General features: G+C 45.3%; 1 protein-coding gene across 1 annotated transcript in view; it reads left to right on the top strand.

The window, feature by feature from the left end:
- Positions 1-5,904: 5,904 nt before the first annotated feature.
- Positions 5,905-27,075, top strand: part of LOC106585011 (inactive tyrosine-protein kinase 7) — a 54,149-nt gene continuing 32,978 nt past the window's right edge. Inside the window, exons 1-5 of the mRNA XM_014170745.2 lie at positions 5,905-6,392; positions 21,912-22,208; positions 23,169-23,271; positions 23,565-23,749; positions 23,990-24,137. Coding sequence (XP_014026220.2) covers positions 6,269-6,392; positions 21,912-22,208; positions 23,169-23,271; positions 23,565-23,749; positions 23,990-24,137 — 857 coding nt within the window. The 5' untranslated portion in view covers positions 5,905-6,268. The remainder of the gene's footprint in view (positions 6,393-21,911; positions 22,209-23,168; positions 23,272-23,564; positions 23,750-23,989; positions 24,138-27,075) is intronic.

Raw genomic sequence — 27,075 nt, 5'->3', positions numbered from 1 at the left:
GCGCGGATATCGACTCTGCCGCTCGATCATGTTTTTGGGGCACAGTCGATAGCGCGCTGGACTTCGGACTAGAAGGTTGAGGATTCGAGACCTGCTCCCTGCCTGTTTCATTACACTATACAACGTTTAAAACAGCCAAACTCTATTCACAATGGTATTCAGTTGGTAAGAGACAGACATTCAGTAAATACCAGGAATAGATTGTCCACCATCTATGTGTTATCCAGACAGAAAATAGAAATAGGCAAAAGAACATTTCGATGTAGAGCGTGGAGTACAGCAGGTCAGCCACCAGGGGGAGACTCATCGAGGCCTGGTGACAGACGGAGTATACATCACGTGCCAGGTCTCGACGGGCTCTCCGCCTAGGACTAATTGGGGCTGATTGGGGAGTTTGTGAGTAATCAAGGGCTGATTGCTCACCAGCTGTACAAGCCCCATAAAGCTTCCAGAAGGGCAGCACACAGGAGATGACTGAGGGAAGTAAGGTGACTTCTGTGTAGTTGGAGACAGTGCCCGAGCTAAGACAAGGGAGTTGAGTTTGTGTGTCCGACAGGATACAGCAAGACCCGGAGCCCAGAAGAGGGTATCCCAGAGAGGGTCTCATGGGGGAGACCAATCCTTTTCTTTTGATTTATTATTTAATAAACACCCTTGAAACCGAGCTAATCATACTCTGTCCGTGTCTGATCTGTGTAGAGAATGGTGGAGATGGTGGAGAATGTGGGCAATCTGATAATGTGGTCAGATCAGGGTTGACGTTTACGCAGCATCAGCGTGGACGAGTTGATAGCTCAGTTCGTCCAGGCCCAACAAGCACAACAGGCGGTTCAGGAACAAACGCTGGAGGAACAGCGATTAAAAAACGTCTGCCTCGTTGAGGAAATCAGGAAGCTGCAAGGAGGAGCGTCTCCTGAATCACATCCCAACCAGTTTTTACTCAAACTAACGGAAGACAATGACGTCAAAACCTACCTCTGTACGTTTGAACCGGCGGCTCTACGGGAAGGATGGCCAAGGCCGAAGTGGGCCAGTCTGCTGGCCCTGTTCCTCTCTGGGAATGCCCAAAAGGCGTACTGAGACCTGAACGACGAACAGGCGGCTAATTATGACGGACTTAAACGGGAGATGCTCAGCCGCTACGGGTACAGCCTGGCCCATCGGGCTCAACGGTTCCACGACTGGAGGTTCGTAGCCGACGCATCCCCCCGAGCCTAGATTAGCGACCTACTGCGCGTCACCAGGGCATGGCTCCTAACCGACGTATCCACCCTCTCCATCCTCGACAAAGTGGTCCTGGATCGCTTCTTACGGGCGCTACCCCACGACATGAAGAGGGCAGCGAGTCTATGCACACCTCAGACCTTGGAGGGCCTCCTGGAAGCAGTGGAGACGCATCATAACACACAGGCCCTGCTGAATGGGAGCCGGGATGAGTCGGCGACCCGTCCGAGGGGACGGAAGGACAGCCCCACCGCAGTGTTCCCCGAACCGACAGTCGGCAGGGCCAAAGGACCGCAAACCCGTGGAAAAATGGCTGGAGTAGGGCCGACCCGTCACCGACGACCCCATGTAGATGGAGACCAAAGAAGGTGTTTTGAGTGTGGCGCCCAGGGGCACATTGCCTGGAATTGCCCGGCTCGAGAGGAGTCGATGCCATCAGCTAGCCCGGAGGCGAGGTGGGTCACGCCGTGAACTATGTGACCTCCTGTTGGGCGCTCCCCGAATCAACTGCACCAATGGTCCCGGTGAAGGTTGACGGACACGACACGGAAGTGCTATTGGACTCTGGAAGTATGGTTACGCTCGTAACCATGAGCCTGCTGAACCAGGAAACCGAAAGGGGTAGGGAGATGTCCATTGCCTGTGTTCACGGTGACACAAAGCGGTATCCAACCGTATGGACCAACATCGTGACGCCACAAGGGAGCAGCCAGATGACGGCGGGTGCAGTGCCAGAGTTGCCGGGACCTCTCCTAGTAGGACGGGATTGTCCGCTGTTCGCGGCCCTATGGGGGCACGAGTTGAGGAAGAAGGTACGAGCTGGCTGAAGAAGAGAGCGGGAATGACCAATAGCCTGTGCGGCCCGGAAGCAACCGGTTAACCAGCATGTGTCTACGGCTCCGGAGTCGGAGTCGGAGGGGGAGCTGGAACCCGAACCCCCTGGGGAACCCCTGGAGGAGGAGACCAGCCTCCCCCTCCTCGATTTCGAGGGGCCAGTCGAGACCCCCGCTGGGGGCCAACTGAGGGGACAATTCGGGGCGGCCCAGTGGGAGGATCCGAACTTGAAAGCCGCTGCAGCGATAGCGATGGATGGACAGCTACTTCTGGAGGTGAGTGACTGGCGATACCCCCATTTCCAAATCAAGAATAACCTTTTTGTGTCGCACCAACATGGGGAACTTTGAGAGGTATTGTTGCTGCCCCGACGGTACATGGGAACCGTTCTTCAGCTCGCCCACACCCACCTGTTGGGGGCGCAGCTGGGAAGGGAGAAGACACGGGAACGGATCGCCGCCCGGTTCCACTGGCCGTGGAAGACTACTATCGCAGCTGCCCTGAGTGTCAACTCACGGCCCCGAAAGCCCACTTCCGAAGCCCATTGGTCCCCCTACGATCATCGGGTGCCTTTTGAATGCATCGCCATGGACATAGTGGGACCCCTGGTAAAAACAGCATGAGGACACCGGTACATCCTGGTGATAGTAGATTATGCCACCCGGTATCCCGAGGCCATTCCCCTACGGGCGGCGGTATCCAAGGGAATTGCCCGGGAGCTGTTCCACCTCTTTAGCCGGTGGGCATCCCGAACGAGATCTTGACAGACCAAGGTACGGAGTTTATGTCCCGCCTCATGAAAGAGTTTTGTACCCTCCTGCAGATCAAGCAGATCCGGACCTCTGTTTTTCACCTGCAGACGGATGGGCTTGTCGAGCGCTTTAATAAAACACTCAAACAGATGCTTCCTCAAGGTCATCAAGTAGGACAGGAAGAACTGGGACCAGCTACTACCCCACCTAATGTTCTCAATCCGAGAAGTACTCCAATCCTCCACTGGGTTTTCCCCATTCGAACTCCTCTACAGGAGGAGGCCACACGGCCTACTGGACCGCGCAAAGGAGGTGTGGAAAGCCCAACCGACCCCATTATGCAGTGTGGTAGAGCACGTGGAGACAATGACGGAGAGGATGACAGCCATATGGCCCATCGTGAGGGAACATATGGAGAAGGCCCAATGCGCCCAAGCCCAGGTCTACAATCAGGGAACCCAGCTCTGAGAATTCCAGGTAGGAGACCTGGTGCTGGTCTTAATCCCCACGGCCGAAAGTAAGTTCCTGGCAACATGGCACGGACCATATGAGGTGGTCGAGAAGATGGCACCTGTCAATTACCGCTTACGCAACCGGGGAGACAAAAACCTCAACAGATTTACCACGTGAACCTGTTGAAGAAGTGGCACGAGAGGACAGCCTTGGCCATGTTATGGTCAGGACCCAGGACGCCAACGGGACCAGTGGTGGTCCCGAGCAATGAGGACCTCGACCCGGCCCAGAAGCAAGAGCTCAGGGAGCTTGTCAATCGGAACACGGCGGTGTTCTCTGAGAAGCCGGGCCGCACGACCCTCATTGAACACCACATCCGTACCCGGCCCGGCGAAACAGTGAGAAAGAGGCCATATCGGATTCCGGAGGCCCGGAGGAAGGCCGCGAAACAGGAAGTGGAGGCTATGCTGAGGATGGGGGTCATTGAAGAGTCCCACAGTGCATTGTGCAGCCCCATCGTGTTGGTGCCCAAACCGGACGGTAGCCTCCGCTTCTGTAACGATTTCCGGGGGGTGAACGACAGCACCTTGTTCGACGCCTATCCCATACCGAGGGTGGACGAGCTCATTGACCGATTGGGAAAGGCCCGGTACATCAGCACCCTTGACCTGACCAAAGGATATTGGCAGGTACCGTTGGCAGCCTCCTCCCGGGAGAAGACGGCGTTTTCAACACCAGACGGGTTGTATCAGCTCCTGTTCGGTCTCCACGGAGCCCCGCCCACATTCCAGCGGCTGATGAACAAAGCACTTCGACCCCACCATTAGTACGCAGTGGCCTATTTGGATGACATCATCATCCACAGCCAAGGTTGGGAAGAGCACTTGACACGCCTCCAGGCAGTGCTGGACGCGATCAGACAAGCCAGGTTGACCGCGAACCCCAAGAAGTGCAAACTAGGTTTCGAGGAGGTGGAGTACCTGGGGTATTGATCGAACGTGGGAACGTCAAGCCCCAGGAGACGAAGGTTCACGCGGTATGTGACTGGCCCGTTCCACGCACCAAGACACAGGTCAAGTCCTTCCTGGGACTGGCAGGATACTATAGCCGATTTATCCCCAACTTCGCGGCTATAGCTTCCCCCCTCACCGATCTAACCAGGGCCCGCCTCCCGAAAACAGTGAAATGGACGAACGAGACAGAAGCGGCGTTCAGCCGTCTGAAAGAAGCGCTGTGCTCCCATCCGATTCTCGTAATGCCCGATTTCCAGGTGCCGATGGTGGTCCAGACGGATGCGTGTGATACGGGACTAGGCGCCGTTCTGTCCCAGAAACACGATCGGGAGGAGCACCCCATCATGTACATCAGCAGAAATCTGGTTCCAAGAGAAAAAAAGTACTCCATTGTTGAGAAAGTGTGTCTAGCGGTGAAGTGTGCGCTAAACACTCTCAAGTATCACCTGTTAGGTACCCACTTCACCCTGGTCACGGACCATGCTCCCCTGGTCTGGATGGGGAAAGAACACAAATGATCGGTTTACCAGGTGGCTCTTGTCCCTTCATCGCTTCTCTTTTTTCTGTTGTGCACAAGTCAGGGACGAAGCATGGAAACGCGGATGCCCTATCTAGAAGGGAGACATATGTCGCACTGACGACAGTCGGGGGGGGGGGGGGGGCGTACAGCAGGTCAGCCACCAGGGGGAGACTTGTCGAGTATACATCACGAGGCGATGGCTCCATCTGCTGGACGTGCCAGGTCTCGACGGGCTCTCCGTCCAGGACTAATTGGGGCTGATTGGGGAGTTGGTGAGTAATCAAGGGCTGATTGCGCACCAGCTGTACAAGCCCCATAAAGCTGGAGAAGACTGGGGGAAGTAAGGTGACTTCTGTGTAGTTGGAGACGGTGCCCGAGCTAAGACGAGGGAGTTGAGTTTGTGTGTCCGACAGGATACAGCAAGACCCGGAGCCCAGAAGACGGTGTCCCAGAGAGGGTGTCATGGGGGAGACCGATCCTTTTCTTTTGATTTATTATTTAATAAACACCCTTGAAACTGAGCTAATCATACTCTGTCTGTGTCTGATCTGTGTAAACGTCTTGACCAAACCCCCTGGTCTGCCACAAGAGCAATAAAGAAATGGAATAATTTAACTGAGCAAACCAGAAACCTTTCAATATATAAATGTAAACAATGCTTTAAAACCATTTAAATATAATACATAGGAAAGTTGTGCTGGACTATGATAGATGAAGAATCAATATATCTTTTCAGACGGTTAGAGTATTTATCGGGTCAATATGTAAGTGTATTATGTCTGTTTGTAACAGTGTGTTATATGTGAAAATGTGATCGTATTACAAATAGTTTTTTAATGTTTAAGGACTCTTGGAAGATTAGTCCAAATGAGGACTAAAAGAGATCCTAATAAAATAAAATAAAATCCCTCCTCTCCCCTGTAACTATTCCCCAGGTTGTTGCTATAAATGAGAATGTGCTCTCAGTCAATTTACCTGGTCAAATAAAATAAAAAAATAAAATGTTTGCATAGAAAAGTGCAAACACGTTTGACCTACTAACGCTACCTTTAAAAAATAAAAATAAAATTGTGCCCACCATCCCCTCACCCCTCCCTCTCTTCTCCAAACACCGGAAGCTTCTCATCCAGTGGGAGCTAAGGAGAGAGAGTGGGAGAAAAATAAAAAAGCTACTTTCATTCAATAGTTTCGAAGTAATGGCATGTAGGCAGGCACTTGTCTTTTTTTTTTGTTGCCATTATTTGAAATAATGGAATAGGGCCCACGTCTTCACATTTACGAATTGATCGTGCAACAGTCGTATCATCTGACGACCACTAGACAAAGCAGTCGTTTCACGTTGGAGTACTTTTTAGAGGTCTTGTGAAACGCTGATAGTTCAGGTTTTCGCGCTGACTTCCCTTGGTTTTGGGTCTCGTTTTCTTGTGCGAATGATATAACTTAGTTGTGTCTTACTTTGCTGGAGTTCTATTATGGAGTTACCGTCCACAGAAAATAATGGTTTCAAAGAGAGTAACCTGAACTCGGCGAATAGGCGTAGACAAGGAGTCATGCCGACCATACACACCACGACTCTCTTTCTTATTTTCACCAAAGGTAAGAAGACACCAAGTGGTCACAAGCCCGCCGGGTGTTATACATGTTAAGTTATCTGAAAGTGTGCTTATCACCCGGTACAATACCGTATACTATAGACTACTACATCAATGTAACAAACAAGCTTTCTTTCAGAAAAATGTTGGTGACTAGAGTATAGGACGCTAACGAGGAACCCATCTCGGTTATCGAATAGCCCAAGTTGTAAGTGCTCACTAACAAAGTTGAAACAACGTTGTCTTGGGGTTTTAAAATGTAAACCTTTATTCTACAAAAGGCTAGTGTAATATTAAACGGCAGTAAACTCGTCACCCACTCCCCAAAAAACTCCATGTGCCAAAAGCATAGTCAGTGAAAACCGTGTTACTCATTTTGTATTTCTTATTGTTCAGTTGGTTAGTTTGGATAATGTCATGACCAAATATTCTATCCCCTTGAGCATTGGTCTTTGACTTGACAGCATTGCAGGGCACACAAAGAACTGTCTTCCAATGCCACACATGGTAATGCTGCAATTTCCATAATATTTCCATAACAATATGCATTTTACAGTATGTCATTTGAGCTTAGTAGAGCTCATAACAGGACCATGACTAAAAACTGTTTTTGGGCAGAAGGCAGAATAATTATCTATATTGGTTGTCTGCAAAATTCATGTTGGCATGGCCTGACTTTAGAAGGTTCCCTTCTGCTCAGCTTGATTCAACAGGCTCTTTCATAGAATTCGGCCAGACCTGGGCTGAAGAGAGTGGGGGAAGTGACTGGCCTACACTGAGTGTGCAAAACATTAAGAACACCTAACTAATATTGAGTTGCACCCCTCTTGTCCTCAGAACAGCCTCAATTTGTTGGGGCATGGACTCTACAAGGTGTCAAATGTTTCACAGGGATGCTGGCCCATGTTGACTCCAATGCTTCCCACCGTTGTGTCAAGTTGGCTGGTTGTCCTTTGGGTGGTGGAGCATTTTTGATACACACAGGAAAATGTTGAGCATGAAAAACCCAGCAGCATTGTAGTTCTTGAGACAAACCGGTGTGCCTGGCACCTACCACCATACCCCGTTCAAAGGCACTTTTGTCTTGCCCTTTCACCTTCTGAACGGCACATATACACAATCCATGTCTCAATTGTCTCCATGCTTAAAAATCCTTATTTAACTTGTCTCCTTCCCTTCATCTACACTGATTGAAGTGGATTTAACAAGTGACATCAATAAGGAACCATAGGTTTCACCCGGATTCACCTGGTCAGTCTGTCATGGAGAGAGCAAGTGTTCTTAATGCTCAAACCTTTTCCGATCATCTCAGAGCTCCAATTCCAATTGGGCAGCACAGGTGGATTGTTAGAGCTTGTCAGGAATGATATGTTCATAGAGATCCTATAACTGAATTATAGGATCCTATGGATATGTTGGTAAGGCACATACAGCGTGTAGAAGGGCCATTTATCTATGCTGCAGGCTAAAGCCGCCTGTAAAAGTTTAAGGTAAGCATGTGCAAAGAAGTGATATGGCTCAAGCTCAATGCTTTTGCTTTGGTCCTTCTTCCGCAATGCCCCAATGTATGCCTACTGTATATATTTTTTCTCTTGTAGGTAAGTGGGAGTGTAGAGAAACAGTCAGAGAATGGATTTGTATATTTTTGGAGACATGGAGAAAAAGTGTGTTGGGGTGTTGTAGTTGGCCTCAGGGTCTCTGGAGGAAATGGGACTACATTTGCATGGAAACCCAAGAGATAAAAGCAGCCTGACGAGACTTCACAGGTAGTTGAGGGGCCTACTTGATCTTTAGAACTCGAGAGGGACCATCTCCTTCCATTGTTATGGAAATCAGGATTGGTCTGGGAAAAATACTTTAGAAGCACTCACTGTAATTGCAAAGACAGAGGTAGTATCATTTCACTTGACAAGTCCCTTTGCTCTGAATTGGGCTCACATTTTTAGTTTTTTCCAAACTAAGATGACTGAGAAGCATGCTATGCTGTAGTATGGTTTTGATACTATAATTAAGTGGATAAGAGCCCCCAGTCTTATTGGAGTGTTTTTAAATGCAAGGCTCCATGTATTGTTTGAAATATCAACATTTTGATTTCTGGGGCTTCAGAGAGGTAAATAAAAATGTCTTCAGATAGTTATACATCAAAACCATATTGTGAGCCCTTTTCCCCTGACAAGATGGTCCTGTGTCGTGATTTAAGATCTACAGTGTATAATGTGAAACATCCTTTGCCTTGAAATACTGGAATATGGCCTGCGTCCAAGGAGGTTTCAGTTAGAGGAATAGTTCACATTGATTGCAAATGTATAGTTATTTGGAGAGTGGTCTATGTACCTGGAGAGCCAGCGATCTAATATTTGGGTTTGTTTACTTTGCTATACATCCAGGCTGCTGACGCTAGTAAAGATTATTTTCTTGGTATTATTACCTTTCACATGAGGTACATTTGTAAGTTGAGTGAACTCTCTTAAACCAACAGCGCCCACACAGGACATAGGCAACTCTACAGAAGGCTATATCACACAGGGCATAGGGGATGCTACAGCCGGCTATATCGCAGAGATGAGGAAGCGAGGATAACCAAACGCGTACTAAAATAATGATAATTGAGCTTCCTTGCTTTACAATAAGATCAATCATCACCATTTGCAGCAATGGAACTGTTATTTTCTGAAACATTGAATTATGCCTATAGTATTCTAATCTTATTTCCAACGTTCATCCAATTTGTGTACTTTCAGAGCTTGTACAAATTTGCTGGTTCGATCAAAACCCAGTCCTTATTTCCTATACTGCCATCTGTTCCTAGTGTGTGTGTGTGTGTGTGTGTGTGTGTGTGTGTGTGTGTGTGTGTGTGTGTGTGTGTGTGTGTGTGTGTGTGTGTGTGTGTGTGTGTGTGTGTGTCTTGTTAAAGCAATGGCAACTACTCATATGAAAGAGAGGGCCACTCTGGTCTATGACAAATGTGAGGATGGAGGATAAGCGGCTGAAATGTTTTCTTGAAACACATTCTGGATTAGGCGTGAGGGCATGTTCTTCCCTCTTGTCGAACTCCTCTGAGGTCTCATGGGTCTTTGGGACTGTGCCGTTAAATGTCAGGGGTAACCATCACTATTCTCTTTTGGCACACCTCTGGCAGCTGCAGTTTGATCAGACACACGAGTGTTTATTACAGCTGAACTTTAAGATCTGGAAAATATGTTTTGAAGGATTTGTTTTGGGGGGGGGGATATAATCAATCTCACCACTATTGCTCTTTAGTAAGCCAAAGCAAATGGTGTTAGCAGTCAGTGGGCAACCCTGATATAGGGCATTTATTTGAGAGGGTGGTTGATGTATAAAGATTTGTACTATTAGAAGTGTAAAAATAAGACCTCAACCTCTATGCAACGTCACACACAAATGAAATATGCACAATTTAGATGAGTAACTGTTAACTGCTGCACCGTATTTAACGCAAAACAGCAGTGACACTATTTACACTGTCAAAATATCATGTTTTTAAAATTAGGGGGGGGTGTAAAGGTAACATTTATAATTGAGTCCTCTGATATGGTAGATGCTCCTCTATGCCCAACTCATAGGGTGATTGATGCCACTTTATTTGCTTGTTGAGTAAATCTACCCTGGGTAAATCCAGCCGGGCCATGCCAAAGCATGTTGTAACCGAGGTGCTTGTAATTAGTTTCCACAATGCCCTCCATATTTGGCACCCAACCCTGTGCATAAAGACGATGCCAGCGGCCGACATAACTGATGTTTGATCTGATAGCCCTTAATGAGCACCTAAAATGACAGCCTGGCAGATGTTTGAAATGAATGCCTGTGTAAACCATGCCACCCGTCGTGAGATTGCTCGCCGGCAGAGAAATAGCAGGGCCTTGGCAAGGAGGAAGAGATTCTGCTCATAAGATGTCAAGTCATCTGATATGGAGTGTCAGCCAGGAATGGCCTGAACAAAATGGTGGGAAAACTGGCCTGTTTTGAAGTGTCTAATGATGAACTGTTCAACAACAACAAAAAGCTCAGAACTGTTTGGTCTCCAGACTCATGGTAGTATGTGTTTTTAAACATTTCAAAGCATTTGGTTTAACTATTGTTTTTCCTGCTAAATTGGACGTTCTTTAGAACCAATTAAGGAAACGACATCTGTGTGTGGATATGTTACTCTGGCGTACTTGGGTGCTTATTTAAAAAAAAAAAAAAAGTAGCCCCTTTTTCCACTTCTTGATGGAAACGGCTTTGTTTGTTTAAAACAAGAGCTATATTTAGCTTTGAACTTGAAGTAGGCTCCTTTGGATATTTTCAGGAGGATCTGTTCCTGAAAACGGCTCCAATTTCCTGTGTGGCCAGAAAACATTGGGTTGAAAGCAGCAGCTTTCACTGGTTGCAACAAGGATTAAAAACTGAAGATTGTGTGGAAGATAAATCCCAAAGATGGTGCGAGTCATCAGTTGCAGAACTACTTTGATGACCCAATTATTTAATGATTCCATTGTCTTTACTTAATTTCATCCTTCTCCGTTAACGTAGTCTGTTGGGCGTGAGGTCAAACTTCAATTTTTGCCGTTGCACACACTTCATTGCCACTTCATAGATGAATCAAAATGTCACCCTTTTTTAGACATGCCTTTCTGCCAAAGCTAGGACCTAGGCTTGTCTTTCAGCCATGTATGAGCCATTGGCACCATATCAGTCAAGAAGCATAGCCCTGTAACCCTGACAAACCTCGGTGCTGCTGACTGGGTGAGGACTGTTTCCATGTTGTAAAGTACACTAGGAAAGCCTGGCAGATGTCATTCACAATTCCACATAGAGATTTGGCTGCATTTCTTTCCCATTTTTAGAGAGGGATTTCACTGTTAGTCTACACCTGTTGTTTATGACGCATGTGCCAAGTATTTAATTTATTGAAGTATGATTATGGCTTTTTGATAAAATTATTTGCAGATAAAATAGAGGTGAAAAAAGCATGTCATCAAAATACTTGCACATAAACCTTGAATAACACACTCCCAGAACTGCTTGGGTTTTGTGCGAATGATAAGTAATGAAATAAGAGTAATCGCTGACGCAGTGTATAAAGTATACACAAAGTAGTGGTCCAACTGTTTATGTCCGTGCCATCTCTTCATGCTCCTCTAAAATGACGATGGCATGTGAAATGGACAGCGAAACTTCAAGATGAAAAGAACCCCCTCTGACAGAGCCAATCACAACTATGCATGGCTACCGTTGAACATGAGGCAAACCAAAGGCTGCTCAAAAGCCACAGGCTACAATCATCAAGGGAAACCCACACAGACTGAATCCAGGGCAGAGGGGTCATGAGCAGGGGAGAAGAGATGATTTTATACTTCGCCACCCAAGAACAAGCTCAGTCTGAACCGTTTGAAAAACTAGGGACATGAGTGCTGGTACCTTTTTGAGTCCCTCTGTGGTAAAACTATTTATTGCTAGATGTTTTGCCAGATTTTTGCCCTTCATTGCGTATGAACCCTTTCCTGTCCTCTCAAGGGCTGTCTGGAGAGATTTTGTTTTAGGGACAATTTTAGTCTGTTGACCTGCCTGGAACCAATGTGAAGTTGGCTGGTGAAACTCCTGAGTGCTCTGCAGAGAGAACAAGTGGTTCTTGTTATGAGATCAGAATTTGTGTAATTAAATTGAAGTCCATATGCTTTTCATTAAGCTCCATCTATTTCCAGAGCCGAATTTAGAAATACCACAACATTCCCAGAGCACCAAAGGCTTTTTAGATTTTATGTACTATAAAGAGAAGCGTGTGGAATTTACTGTGGAGGATAGACTAACCTTCAGTACTACACACATTTCCCCCTTCCCGCCAATTTAGTTTGTGAGAAGAAATAATTACTTGGTTAATATGCCAAGACTATCAACATATGAGGTCTAAAAAAAAAAAAAAACTGCTGGGTTGCACGACTGTGAACGTCCCAAGCCTCGTCTCCTAAACATTTTTCTGACTTTCAACATCCTCTGCTGTTGGCCTCCCTTAATGTTTATTGTATTTTGTCCCTCGTGTGCTCTAGGGGTATTGTTTGTTTGTCAGGGGCCCCACGCTTTCTGCGGTACGCATCAGTCGCTTGCACTTCTCGCAGCATGAGGTCAACACTGCCAACTGGCAGGGGTGAAGCAGGGGGTGGAGAGGATGAACCCCCCCCCCCCCCCCACCCACAGGGGACAGCTAATTGCATTGCATTCTACATCTCACATCGAAAACACATACTCTGGATAGACTTCTAAGTCTGAGCTGCCTGCGGCAGATGCCATACCACGGAGGATGAGGGGGCATAGTTGAGATGTGTCATGGGTTGTAACCTGGCTTTGGTGCATCAATTGTTATTTCCTCCCGAAAACAGAGAGTAGGCTGCTTTATCACCTTCAAGCCAGTTAGCCAACAGTAAAATGAAAGCCCCAAGGCTCACATGAGAAAAGTGACTGAACCCCTGACTCTTCCAGGGCCGTAAACTTGGCTCTGGACTCTAACGATCGAGGTACACAAAGTGTTTATTTTCTTCTCCAGGAGCATATCAAATTAGGCATAAGTAAAGGCTTTGATTTCTGGATCAGAACATTTTCTAAGACCTTTTCCTTGTAGATTTTATCAGAAATGCATCAAAGCCCCTGCCAACTAATATCGACACTTTTATATTTGGTTTTGGAGAAATTGTTTACCTTCTGAGTTTAAGAAATATTGCCTTGTGCCTCTTAATTCCGTAACCAAAGACCGACATCTTTTAAGATTATTTTAAAATGTCTCTCCCTCATGAGGGAGGATAATGAAAGTTCACAAAGTAATAGGTAATGGTAGACGTACCAATTTAGTTCTAGTGATTTTTACTGATATCAATTTTATTTAAATTATTTAGTGAATATAACTCGTAATTACATTACCAAATTGGTAACTGAATTACCAAATAAATCAGTAATGGAATTACTGCAACTGAATTGGCTACAATGGGAAATCATAATAGTCACAAATCACAGTTGGGTTACCTGCTACTGTCCTCCCTTCCACTGTCATGTTCAGCTCAGAACAGCTTTGTCTGTCTCATGGTCAAACCAAGAGTGTTAAAACAGGCCGAGTCTGGACAACCTTCTCTCGCTCTCAGCTCTTACTGACATCTACCCATGAGCCCCCTTTAACAAGCATCCTAACGCACTGACTGACATCGGACGTCCATGGATGTTGAAAAGTAGTTTACGTTTGGTCAGTCGACCCTGGCCTTGATGTTTAACGTCCACAGACGGACTGGACCAAAGAATATCCCACTTTTACAAAGAACAATTCATGTGTAACTGTTGCAGTTTGCCCACACACTAGTCGCCGCTCAACTCCATCGTAAATCGTTGAGTTTAGTCGGCTAAATAGAGTACGGTACAATGTAGTACTGTACAGAAAAATGTATTATAGTACTGTATATAGGTGGTTTAATCCATTAGTCTTTTCTGTAGTATTTGTCGTGTCATGTAATAAAATATTTATTTTACATTCATAACCTCCACCAAGAAAATGACCATGTATGGCCATAGTAAGCTCCCACTCATCTCTGTACCCACCCCCCTCCAGCTGTTTTGTCCCTTGTATGTGCAGTGACGGGGCAGGGGATTCTCAAATATTTTGGCCACAGATGGGTATCCATCTCACAGCTGGGCCCCTGCGTTAAATGAAGGGAACGGTTCACCAAGGATTTAAAGTCTCATCGGCCTCCGATACAATCTCATGCCATGCTCTCTGTGATTACAGGACAGAAGAGAACAGCTGCAATGCAAACCCATCCTAGGTCTGGTCTCTTATATCGAATTAATTCCAATGAATGTTTTTGTGCGATATTCCAAATGTTTGTATCGGATGAAGTTATTTTGTATTACGTTTTTATTAGCGTTTGTCTGCTTGTTCTCATGTCTTTTTGGTCTCCTTCGCTGTAAGGCAGGCGACAAGCTTATTTTGGACAGGATTTGGGCAAGAGTGAAACCTCTCGCTTCGCCTTTTCCTCTCTGTTTACACACACACACACACACACACACACACACACACACACACACCACACACACACACACACACACACACACCAAGCCCCTCCCCCTGCCACACCAACAAAGTTGAGAGATCACTTCTTCCTCTGACAAGCAGTTTGAACTCGCAATTTGCATTTGAGGTTTGGTCCAGCAGAATCTGTCAAATGGACATTGAAAGACATTGAGACATTTTACTGTAATAAAGAAGTGAACCTTTCTAACGCTACCTTTTTTATGTTTCAACTACTCAAATTGCACGCAGAGCAGACACTACTAAAACAGGAGTATAAGTGAACATTGATTCTGGAAAATGAATGCTCAGTTTGTCGCACGGCATTGCGGTACCGCTATCAGCATTTTAGCTACAGACTGTTATGCTAGCTGTGTGGTCTTTTAATTTTTTTAAATAAATGTGCAATAAGCATTCAAACATAATTAGTCAATTGTTTTCATTCTGAGAAATAAGGTAGGCCACTTGATTTCAACATCTGAACAAAGTGGACATGCTAGCATGCTGTTCAAACAGTCGGGAGACAGAAGGGTGTGTTCATAACAATTCAACTGTTCAGTCTTGTTAGCTAGCAAATAGATCCAAGTTAGCTAAACTTTAAATGTAAACATTAACTGGCGACTCACTAGCATGTTTTTTTGCTTGAGAAATTGAGACCTGTGTTCATTTTCTGTATGACAATACCTGCTACAAGAAGTTAGTCGTTATTGGTGAATGTGCATTATGCGTTGTTCTCGTGAAATGTTTGAACAAAAAGGGCATTTTCATAGACTTGAAAGCCAGATCAGTGATTATTGCAACAAAAAAAAAGCAGGTGAAATTAGTTAGAAAAATTATATTATTTAGCCTAATTTCACACGCTGTGAATTCATTCGGTTATTGCTGGCTGTTTGAAATGCGGTGCATCTTACCTTTTAATTGTACAACAATGCTTATTTGGAGAACATAAACAATATCTTGTGAATCGCCCATAAGTGAATCGCCCATAAAAAAATCGAGATGATTTTTAGGCCATATCGCCCAGCCCTATTTCATTCTACTGCCGGGCGCTTCTTTGCTGTGCTCCTCCTTTTGAGTGGAACATTTGTCATTATTGTCAACTTATCTAGGAAGCACATTTAGCAGTTATGATTAAATTGACTCCTATGCCTACTTCATCATTATCTCGCTTGACTTCCTTTTGTATGGAGAAAAGGAGTCTTACACAGCAGTGTCTGATAAATCCCTCAAGCAACATCCTACTCAGTGTCATTGTCTTACATCAGATGGCGTGTTGATTCCACCTGAACTGATCTGTCTCGTATCTTTGTAAATGGTAATGGAATAGATCAAAATTAGTTTGGCTACAAGGGCTGCCATAACGTTGAAAATATTACCTACGTGACATCGTCTGCGGAACTCAATTTCTGCATCAAAATTGTCTGAATTAATCTAAGCTAAAACATATGCCAATGTTTTTTTTGTTGTTGGGTGAATTAAGGATTATTGTGCTTCAATTAGCAGTGGTTCTGAAGTTTTGACGAAGCACGAAAGCTAACAAATTTGTCCAACGTAAACTTGCTAACGTTAGCTGAGCCAGTCGCTGAAATCATCTTTGACTGAAACGGTGCTGCCAACTAACCAGTCTTCCAAAAAAAGCTAGCAAGTTACTGTAGCTAGTAGTGCTAGCTAATGCTTACATTGAGTTTTCATGAAGCAACTGTTCTTCTGCCACGAGTCATTGCAGTAGCCTCCCGAGTCAGCTGCTGTCCTCAGCTGACCCAATGATACAATTGCAGGGAGAAACATGCTGATCCTACGGACTGATTTCTGATATCAGTTCTTTTTAATTGTGGGGCTGCATGTCCACAACTTCAGGGGAATTTAAACAGGCTAATGCAAGCTTTTTGTGTCATTCATGTCAGTAAGCTAGTTACAACAGTTAGCTACATAGCTGATCAAGTCACTGCACTGGCAACCAATGTCCTTGTGCAGCCTTTGTGCAGGAGATAGCCACTGGTTTATTTAAAAATTTTTGCGTACTATTAAATCACTGTCACAACGTTTGTAATAATTTTGCTCGCTAGTTAATCTGTCTTTCATGTCATACAAGAGCGCAGTGATGTCAAATTAGGAACTATGTTTGAATTTTAATGGCGGATGCTCAATATTCATATTTTAAAATGAGTTCCACGTCCTACATGACAGACTTGTTGAGGAACGTGAGTCGTGGAGGAGTCTCCCAGAAACCAAATCACTGGTACCCTGCACCTCTGCATCGTGGCCCTTACCAGAGTGTATTTACCGTCTCCCCTTTTTGCCTGTTGTCTGTCAATCTGGACTGTGTTATTAAATGGAGGGTGACTTGCTCCTACTGCACTGTCCCAATGGACTGCAGTCCCCAACTGGTTCATCTCAGTATCTGCGGGCATTTCAGAGCGGGCACCTGTTTAGCCATGTCCAGCTTGACACTGTCCCTCAACGTGGGAGCAGCTGCACAAACATCCAACTTCCTGCTCTCCCGGACCCTCTGATTGGCCTTGTGAACGCCTACCTACCCCCTTCGACTGCAACGCCCCTTAAATGGCTGTTTGTTTGAGGGGTCCAGGCCCAGTGTGATACCGCAGGCCCAACTGCCTTGCCTGACTATTAGGCCTTTCTGGACTATTAGGTTACCCCAGGGAAATCAGCAGCTGAAAGTGATGTGCTTTAATATGTTGCCTTCTCGCCCTTGACAGCCACGGAGCTCGATGACTTAAATTGCTTTTCTCATGCTCCCGTAGCGTTGTCTGAGGTGGCTGAGTTGAGGACAATGGGAGATTCAGTTTCTGCTGTTTGTGTATTTGCATAATGATGCTCCTCAGCCTTGTGGACCGTGGGTATGGTGAAACATACCTCAGTAATAATTATGGCAAGCTTATGTACAATATGACCCCTTACAGTGGGTCATATTTCACAGGGTGGTTTTGTTTTATGGCTCAATTTAATGCTTGGTTCCTTTAGTGGACAGGTGGTCCAAATCAACTCTACACAGTTGTTAAATATGAGTCTGCTCACATCCATGGAGTCATCCTTACCCCTCATGTATAGCACCAAAATAGGTCAGTTTGAAGTTACAACAGAGGAAGCCCACAATATAAGGGAACATTCTCATTTTTATTCTACAGTTTGCCGTTGTGGTCTCTCCCAGTCTTCACATTCCACAGCGTTCTGTATCTTGTGAATTACACCTAAAATATTTCTGTGCCCATCTTTCCTGCCTACAGTCAATAGCACTTGGTGGGAGGTCCCTGCATCTGCATCGAAGCCTTGTAGGTATCTTCAAATGGAACCAGTCACAGACCAAGTATCTTTACACCAAAGGATCATTGACCGCTGTGCATCAAAGCCCTCCTTTGTGAGAGCGAGGGAGAAACCACAGGAGTTTTTTTGGCACTAACAGAGCCAAGTTGATCTTTGAAACAAGTAGGGTACCACTATACGAGCTGGAAGAGAAAGACCAGTGCCCTAAACCTCCTGGTGCATAACTTATACTGAATGGAAGAGTTTACAACTCAACCGATCCAACGCGTGTAACATCATAACAATTGATGCCTCAACTTATTTGCTTCCCTGTTTGGTGCACGATTTGCGTCTTCAGGTTCACATGAATATTGATTTTAGCTCGATCTTGGGAGGTAGGTTATGTTTGTCGATCAGATCCCAGTTGTGATGTAATGTACCGCGTTTTATACAGCAACAGGTTCCATTTGTGGTTCATGTTTCAGCCAATCAGGTTTGCTTACACTCGGTTAGAATAGTTCCACTGCTCCAGCAACCATGAATGCCACCTTTTGTCACTTTAAATTCCTGCCCTGGAATCAAGGAAGAGGTTTGGGAATGTTCCAGTGCCAGGCATTTTTGCAGAGGCTAGGGTCCTCACCTAGACACTGATTTTGTAGACCCTTTTAAATGTGCAAGACCCTTGTCATTCCTGATTATCTCAGAGAATCTCATGATTTGAAATTCAATATAAAATAAAGCCTTCTGGACTCCAATGGTCCATCATGATGTTCTGGTAAATGTACAATCTCTGGTCAAACAATTCTTTACATGAAACAAATGTTCAAGGCTTCATCCTCACGACCCAGTTTAGCTATACTCTGCACAATTGATGCCATGCAACATGGCGAGTCACCACATGTCTGTTGATTTTTAAAATTTCTTTGGCAAGTAAATTTCCCCAGAGTCCACCCAGAAGAGGCGACAGACTGACGCTCGCTGGAGGCCACGCGAACATTCACCCTGTTTATTTTCCTGTGGGAAAAAGTGCAGGAAAGATGTACATACAACCCCTGAACTGTCCACTGCATATTCATGCGAGGAAAGAACACACATTTTCCCCGAATTAGGCCAACACCCTGTGGCGGGCGGGGGGGGGGGCATGCATGCAGGAAATGTTACATTTCTCTGTGGCTGCTAGTTCACCACTGCTTATGATAAAAGTACGGCGTCACCGTTCTTTTGTTTTCTGAGAGAACGTCCGATTTGAATGAATCAAGCAAATGTATTTATAAAGCCCTTATTACATCAGCTGATGTCACAAAGTGCTGTACAGAAACCCAGACTATAACCCCGAACAGCAAGCAATGCGGGTGTAGAAGCACGGTGGCTAGGAAAAACTCAGGCTATGAGGGGTGGCCAGTCCTCTTCTGGAGATTAGAACAGAACATGGCCAAGATGTTTATAGATTACCAACAGGGTCAAATAATAATCACAGTGGTTGTCGAGGGTGCAACAGGTCAGCACCTCAGGAGTAAATGTCAGTTGGCTTTTCATAGCCGATCATTCAGAGTATCTCTACCGCTCCTGCTGTCTCTGGAGAGTTGAAAACAGCAGGTCTGGAACAGGGAGCACATTGAACTCCATCTTTTAAATAGAGGTCATTTATTGAATAGCCTAGATTTAGGTTTGTTTATTAATTGCAATGGTTCTTGAATGACACCATCAGGCTCTGTTTTTACACTTGTTGTGACTTGTAGTTTTGAATAGTGGAGGTCTGAGTAGACAGAATAGCTATAGCCTACATTGCAGCAATGACTCCCTATTCTCTCATCTGTTCAGCTCTTCTGGGTCTTGGTACCCTCTTAATCAAGAGTATTCCCTGAGAGGATCCTGTCTCCATGGCAGCAACAGGCACAGATAATGGCTTGTCCTGTCCCTCTGGCTGTGCTAAGTTTGGAATGTGTCCTACCCTGTAGAGGAGAGAGCTAGTCTGTGTGTGTGTGTGTGTGTGTGTGTGTGTGTGTGTGTGTGTGTGTGTATTTTATTTATTAGTGGACCACAGGACGTGCGAGCTAGAGCCAAAGAGACGAGTCCTGGGGGCATTGTTATTGGGCACCGAGGGCTATTCTCCTTCCTGTAGTCTCAATTACACTCTCACTAGGTACTTTAATGATAGAACCACTCTTGAAGCAGTGAGAACACAGTGTTGTGTACTTCCAGTGTGTAATTGACTGGAGTTCTGTAGCTAGCAAGTGAGCTTTTTTACTTTGGATGGAAAGAGAGGGAGCGTGATAGCCCACCAGAACAAAGCGGTCATTGGACATCATTGTAAATAAACATTTTCTCTTAATTTACTTAACTTAAAAAAAATAATATATATATATATATAATACAGGTAACTAAAATGCATGCATGTTCAGGTAACTAAAATGCATGCATGTTCAGACACTTTTACTCTCTCACATTTGCTGGGTAGCCCAGGAGTCCCATTCATCCAAGGCTTAGGGGTATGAATGAATACCTCGTCCTCTTGAAGCCGGGCAGATGCCACTCCGCATTCCATCCCCTTCGCCGGTATGCGCTCTCGACCTGCGATGTGTTGACGTTGTTTCCCGTGTGTATTAAAAAGAGACCGAACCAGGTGCAGCCGCATTGGGCGCAGTGAAACTGTTTTGGTTCTAACTGTTCAGGATACATTCTTGTTTAGTTGTTCTTTCAAACCAGTCTCTTGATTCCACACATGTATGTCACTATCTCACCACAGCACATTTATTGTTGATAGACTTATGAAACATAATATGAATATAACTATGATGAATTCAGTACACAAAAACACAAATATAGTATCAGTCATAGCCAGTTATTGTTCCCCCCCTTTGTAAAACACAGCAACCTGTACACCGAGGCCAAATGCCAAAGTAAGGTGGTATGCATTCCATGGTGGATGCATTCCATGGTGGAGTGAGGGGGGGTCAACTGAGTGATGGCACAGTGCCCGCCTACCTACGACAATATTAGGGAAAACACTGATATCAGCTCAGTTGATGAGTGCCAGTCATTCATCCTCTCTGCGCATTAAAAGTGTAGCCTACTTGTGCCATTTTCCCCCCTTCCTCTCCATGGGAAAGCCGAGGATTTATTTCCCACTCCCAGTGCAGACTGGTCCGCTCCCAGCATGGGCCTTCGCTCGGCCTGGGCCCCAGTAACCAGTCACTGGAGCGAGACAGACTGCCGTCTCGGTCTCAGGCAGTCGTCTGTCTGGATGAATGGGCATCTCTGAGTTCCAGACAGGCTCTGCCAATCACTGAGGATCAGTGGCACTATTCAACGTCTGGGACAGAGAGAGAAAAACAAATCCTTCATTGAAATTCATACTTAGTATTACTAGCATTTATTCATTTATAGGTTCACACTTATTATTCTAGGAGTTTGACTTGATCTACGTGTGTAACTACAATTTTCACTCACATCTCCCATTGACATCAATTAATGAGTTGTGCGAAAGTCTGATTTGCTTGCGCTCAATTTGGAATTTGGACATTTGAATGCCTCTTAAACAAGCCGAAAGGACAACCTAGTATTGTTTTAATGTAATGAATGGCTGTGTCCTGTAGGGTGTTCTAATGGCTTATACTGCACCCTTAAAGGGATAGTTCACTTTTATGAAGTTTTTGCTTATTTACAGCTCGCCTAGGGTGTTGTTGTATCATCCAAACCACTTTGAAGTTCATTGGCCGGGTGTTTAGCAACATTCAAAATCTCCTGGCCAGCATTTTTTTGTGCATGTAGCAGTGCTAGTGGAAACTGATGCAGGAGACTTGGTTATTATTTGGGATGCGAGTACATACCTGGCATGTCACTCAGCAAGGGGAGGGAGGCCAAGGAGTTATGAACCATGTCCAGAGAAGCTGGGGCCCATGGTCTGTCTGCAGCACACCTGGGTGTCTTGTCTTTCTGTCTGTTTGTCTTACTGCAGCACACCTGGGTGTCTGTTTCTCTACTCCCTGCTGCCAGTGACAAAAGAGCCAAGGGCATAGAGGGTGGAAGGGAAAAGCATTGTCCTCTTTCCTTTTTTTATGATCCGAGTTGATGTGCGGCTGGCTGAAAGTAGTCTTTTTAATAAGATTTAATTTGTATGTGCATCAAATGCAGGCTTTGAACGTAATAATTTTTGGTTTAGCGTAATACGTAAGAGCATAACAACTAATTCTTCTGTCTCTTTTCATCCTCCAGTTCTCACCATTCACGCCGCCTCCTTCCACTTCACCAAGGAGCCCAAGTCCCAGGATGCCTTGCACGGCCGGAGCGCCATGTTACGCTGCGAGGTCAGCGACGCGGAGGGCGTGAGTTACAGCTGGCTGCAAAACGGCGATGCGGTGAAGGACACGGAGCGCCGCTTTCAGGAGGGCGGCAACCTCAAGTTCACCTATGTGGACCGGGTGCTGGATGCTGGGACCTTCCAGTGCCTGGCCGCCAACAATGCCACAGGAGGAGAAGAGCGCTCCACGGAGGCGTCCATCAACATCAAATGTGAGTTTACTTAAATACTACTTAATTTTACTTATTTATCATCAATGTAAGCCCTTCCCTTAAATCAGTGTTTTGAGATGTCATAACCAAAATATTGTAAAAAGAGGTGGTTGTTAAATTCATACACCATATATTGATGACTCAAACGAGCACTCAAACTAAGCATGGGTGGCAGTGTAATAGCAAATGATAGGCATAATTATGTTACTGCAATAATTTTGCCAAATGCATGGAATTGGCTGCACAGCAATTAACACCATATTAGACCTAATGAGGACCTACCTGTTTTGAATATTGACAGTTGTCTTTGCAGCCATAGATTCAAACTTATTGAGTTTTATTCTTCCATATGGAAACTCAATATGTATGTCCTCCCATATGTCTCTACAACCATCAAACGCAGCTCCTGAAGCGCTAAGAAAATGCTGCCTCATACTTATAAAGACTCTTACGAGAGCCAGCCAGTGCTTTCCTTTTCTAACTCTTATTTCCGCCGGAACAAAAAAGGAAATCACGCCTGCGTGAGAGGTTATTTTGAGTGCGGGGAAGACAAAGCTGTCCTTTATGTCCTCTACCAAGATGGACCGCTTGTGAAGTTGCAGCGTCCGGTTGGTCTGGCTGGCTGTGTCACAGAACAAGGAAGGTCAGCTGAAAGGGGCTGTTTTGGTAGCCATCACTAAGTTAGCCGGCCAGGTGTGAATGGCTGGTTTGTTTGTGTAAATGGGCAGCAAGAGGGGGTTTGACACCTTTTTTTTTTTTTTTCACTCCTTTTTATTAACCCTCCTGTATGCGCTACCTTCTGTATGCTCTACCGCTCTACCTTCGTCTTTTTTTTAACACTCACTCACTCTACCTACCTGTCTATATACCTTCCCTATATACCTTCTATATACTCCTTTCTGCCTTAACTATTTCTTATTTCTCTCTCTTTTTTCTCTCCCCCCCCCATCTGTCACACAGGGCTAGAGAGTGGTGGGGTGACCCTGAAAGATCCTGCATCAGAGCAGGACATCGAGAGCTCTGCCCCTGTGACGTTCAGGTGCAACATTGATGGACACCCACGGTGAGAAACGCAACCACCACCTTAAGGTGCTCCCCTGCCGAAACTGTTCGGAAGAGTTCATGCATATTAAAATAGACAAAGAGTACTTGCCGCTTTTCAAGCGAACATCTTTTTAAGAGTATGTGAGCAAACTCGTTCAGTTAGCCGAACTGAAGCATTCTGACGCCTTTACAAGTCCCCACGTTGCCTGACGTGTCCCCACGCGGGGCCTCAAAGCGTTCATCAGTCTCTCCACTTATTCTTATGTGCCAACTCACTCATGCATATTAAGTAGTCATGTCTTCCTCCCCCAGACCAACATGCCACTGGTACAGAGACGGCGTACGCCTGCCGGAGAAGAGCCATCAGATCAACAACAAGGAGCGAACTTTGACCCTGCCCAGTGCCAGCCCAGACAACAATGGTCTCTACTATTGCTGTGCCAAAAATCCAGCTGGGCACGTGTGCAGCAATGTCAACTTCACCCTCAATATCATAGGTGTGTGTGTATATGGACAAAGATTCAATAAAGAAGAGGTGAGGAGGGATGGCAGTTTTCCCCCATAGTTTAATTGCAAAGTAACACCCAGCCCCACCGGCATCAACATTGTGACTAGAAGCCAGAGCTGAAGAGAGCCCTTTGACCTGTCTCTTTCCTTTCTTATGTACTCTTTGTACTGTATACCTTTTTCTCACAGTCTCTTCATACCCCCCCACCCCACCCTTACCCTCTGTATAGATAAAAGTTTCCCTCGTCCCGTGGTGGTTCCTGATGACCTGGTGGTGATGAGGAACGAGGAGGCCCTCCTTAACTGCCTGTTCACTGCCGAGCCCCCTCCCACCCAAGAGTGGTACCACCAGGACGAGCTCATCACCAACAAGTCCCGGTAAGACTGGATTTTGTGTGTGTATATCTATCTACATACACTACTGTTCAAATGTTTGGGGTCACATAGAAATTTCCTTGTTTTTGAAACGAAAGCTTAAAAAAAAAATTGTCCATGAAAATAACATCAAATTGACCAGAAATACAGTGTAGACGTTGTAAATGACTATTGTAGCTGGAAACCGCTTATTTTATTTTTTATTTTATTTTTATGGAATATCTACGTAAGCGTACAGAGGCCCATTATCAGCAACCATCACTCCTGTGTTCCAATGGCACGCTGTGTTAGCCTTTTTAAAATTATAAACTTGGATTAGCTAATTCATCATTAGAAAGCCCTTTTGCAATTATGTTAGCATAGCTGAAAACTGTTCTGATTAAAGAAGCAATAAAACTGGCCTTCTTTAGACTAGTTGAGTATCTGGAGCATCAGCATTTGTGGGTTCGATTACAGGCTTAAAATGGCCAGAAACAAAGAACATTCTTCTGAAACTCGTCAGTCTATTCTTGTTCTGAGAAATGAAGGCTATTCCATGTGAGAAATGGCCAAGAAACTGAAGATCTGGTACAACGCTGTGTACTACTCCCTTCACAGAACAGCGCAAACTGGCTCTAAACAGAATAGAAAAAGGAGTGGGAGGCCCCGGGTCACAACTGAGCAAGAGGACAAGTACATTAGTGTCTAGTTAGAGAAACAGATGCCTCCATAAGTCCTCAACTGGCTGCTTCATTAAACAGTACCCGCAAAACACCAGTCTCAACGTCAACAGTGAAGAGGCGACTACGGGATGCTGGCCTTCTAGGCAGAGTTTATTTCTGTCCAGTGTCTGTGTTATTTTGCCCATCTTCATCTTTTCTTTTTATTGGCCAGTCTGAGAGATGGCTTTTTCTTTACAACTCTGCCTAGAAGGCCAACATCCCAGAGTTGCCTTTTCACTGTTGATGTTGAGACTTGTGTGTGTGTTAGATTTTATATATATTAGTACCAGTCAAAAGTTTGGACACCTACTCATTTTATTTAACCTTTATTTAACTAGGAAATTGTTATTTACAATGACAGCCTACAAAGACCTCCTGCGGGGACGGGGGTTGGGATTAAATATAAATCTTAGGACAAAACACACAAGACATAACAGACAAAAACATCACAACAAGAGACAACACTACATAAAGAGAGACCTATTTTATTTTGTCTTTATTTAACCAGGTAGGCTAGTTGAGAACAAGTTCTCATTTGCAACTGCGACCTGGCCAAGATGAAGCATAGCAATTCGTCACATACAACAACACAGAGTTACACATGGAATAAACAAAACATACAGTCAATATTACAGTAGAAAAAAATAAAACAAAAAAGTCTATATACAGTGAGTGCAATTTGAGGTAAGATAAGGGAGTTAAGGCAATAAATAGGCCATGGTGGCGAAGTAATTACAATATAGCAATTAAACACTGGAATGGTAGATGTACAGGAGATGAATGTGCAAGTAGAGATACTGGGGTGTAAAGGAGCAAAATAAATAAATACAGTATGGGGATGAGGTAGATAGATGGGCTGTTTACAGATGGGCTATGTACAGGTGCAGTGAGCTGCTCTGACAGCTGGTGCTTAAAGCTAGTGAGGGAGATGAGTCTCCAGCTTCAGAGATTTTTTGCAGTTCGTTCCAGTCATTGGCAGCAGAGAACTGGAAGGAAAGGCGGCCAAAGGAGGAATTGGCTTTGTGGCTGACCAGTGAGATATACCTGCTGGAGCGCGTGCTACGAGAGGGTGCTGCTATGATGACCAGTGAGCTGAGATAAGGCGGGGCTTTACCTAGCAGAGACTTGTAGAAAACCTGTAGCCAGTGGGTTTGGCGACGAGTATGAAGCGAGGGCCAACCAACGAGAGCGTACAGGTCGCAGTGGTAGCCAGTGTATGGGGCTTTGGTGACAAAACGGATGGCACTGTGATAGACTGCATCCAATTTGTTGAGTAGAGTGTTGGAGGCTATTTTATAGATGACATTGCCGAAGTCGAGGATCGGCAGGATGGTCAGTTTTACGAGGGTATGTTTGGCAGCATGAGGGATGCTTTGTTGCGATATAGGAAGCTGATTCTAGATTTCGTTTTGGATTGGAGATGCTTATTGTGAGTCTGGAAGAGTTTACAATCTAACCAGACACCTAGGTATTTGTAGTTGTCCACGTATTCTAAGTCAGAGCCGTCCAGAGTAGTGATGCTGGACGGGCGGGCAAGTGCGGGCAGTGATCGATTGAATAGCATGCATTTAATTTTACATGCGTTTAAGAGCAGTTGAAGGCCACGGAAGGAGAGTTGTATGGCATTGAAGCTCGTCTGGAGGTTAGTTAACAGTGTCCAAAGAGGGGCCCGAAGTATACAGAATGGTGTCGTCGGCGTAGAGGTGGATCAGAGAATCACCAGCAGCAAGAGCGACATCATTGATGTACACAGAGAAGAGAATCGGCCCGAGAATTGAACCCTGTGGCACCCCCATAGAGACTGCCAGAGGTCCGGACAACAGGCCCTCCGATTTGACACACTGAACTCTATCAGAGAAGTAGTTGGTAAACCAGGCGAGGCAATCATTTGAGAAACCAAGGCTGTCGAGTCTGCCAATAAGAATGCGGTGATTGACAGAGTCGAAAGCCTTGGCCAGGTCGATGAATAGGGCTGCACAGTAATATCTCTTATCGATGGCGGTTATGTCATTTAGGACCTTGAGCGTGGCTGAGGTGCACCCATGACCAGCTCTGAAACCGGATTGCATAGCGGAGAAGGTACGGTGGGATTCGAAATGGTCGGTAATCTGTTTTGTTAACTTGGCTTTCGAAGACCGTAGAATGACAGGGTAAGATAGATATAGGTCTGTAGCAGTTTGGGTCTAGAGTGTCACCCCCTTTGAAGAGGGGAATGACCGCGGCAGCTTTCCAATCTTTGG

The sequence above is a fragment of the Salmo salar genome, chromosome ssa02, assembly GCF_905237065.1.
Source record: "Salmo salar chromosome ssa02, Ssal_v3.1, whole genome shotgun sequence".
In the NCBI taxonomy this organism is placed as follows: domain Eukaryota; kingdom Metazoa; phylum Chordata; class Actinopteri; order Salmoniformes; family Salmonidae; genus Salmo; species Salmo salar.
This window is presented reverse-complemented; position numbering and strand designations above follow the sequence as displayed.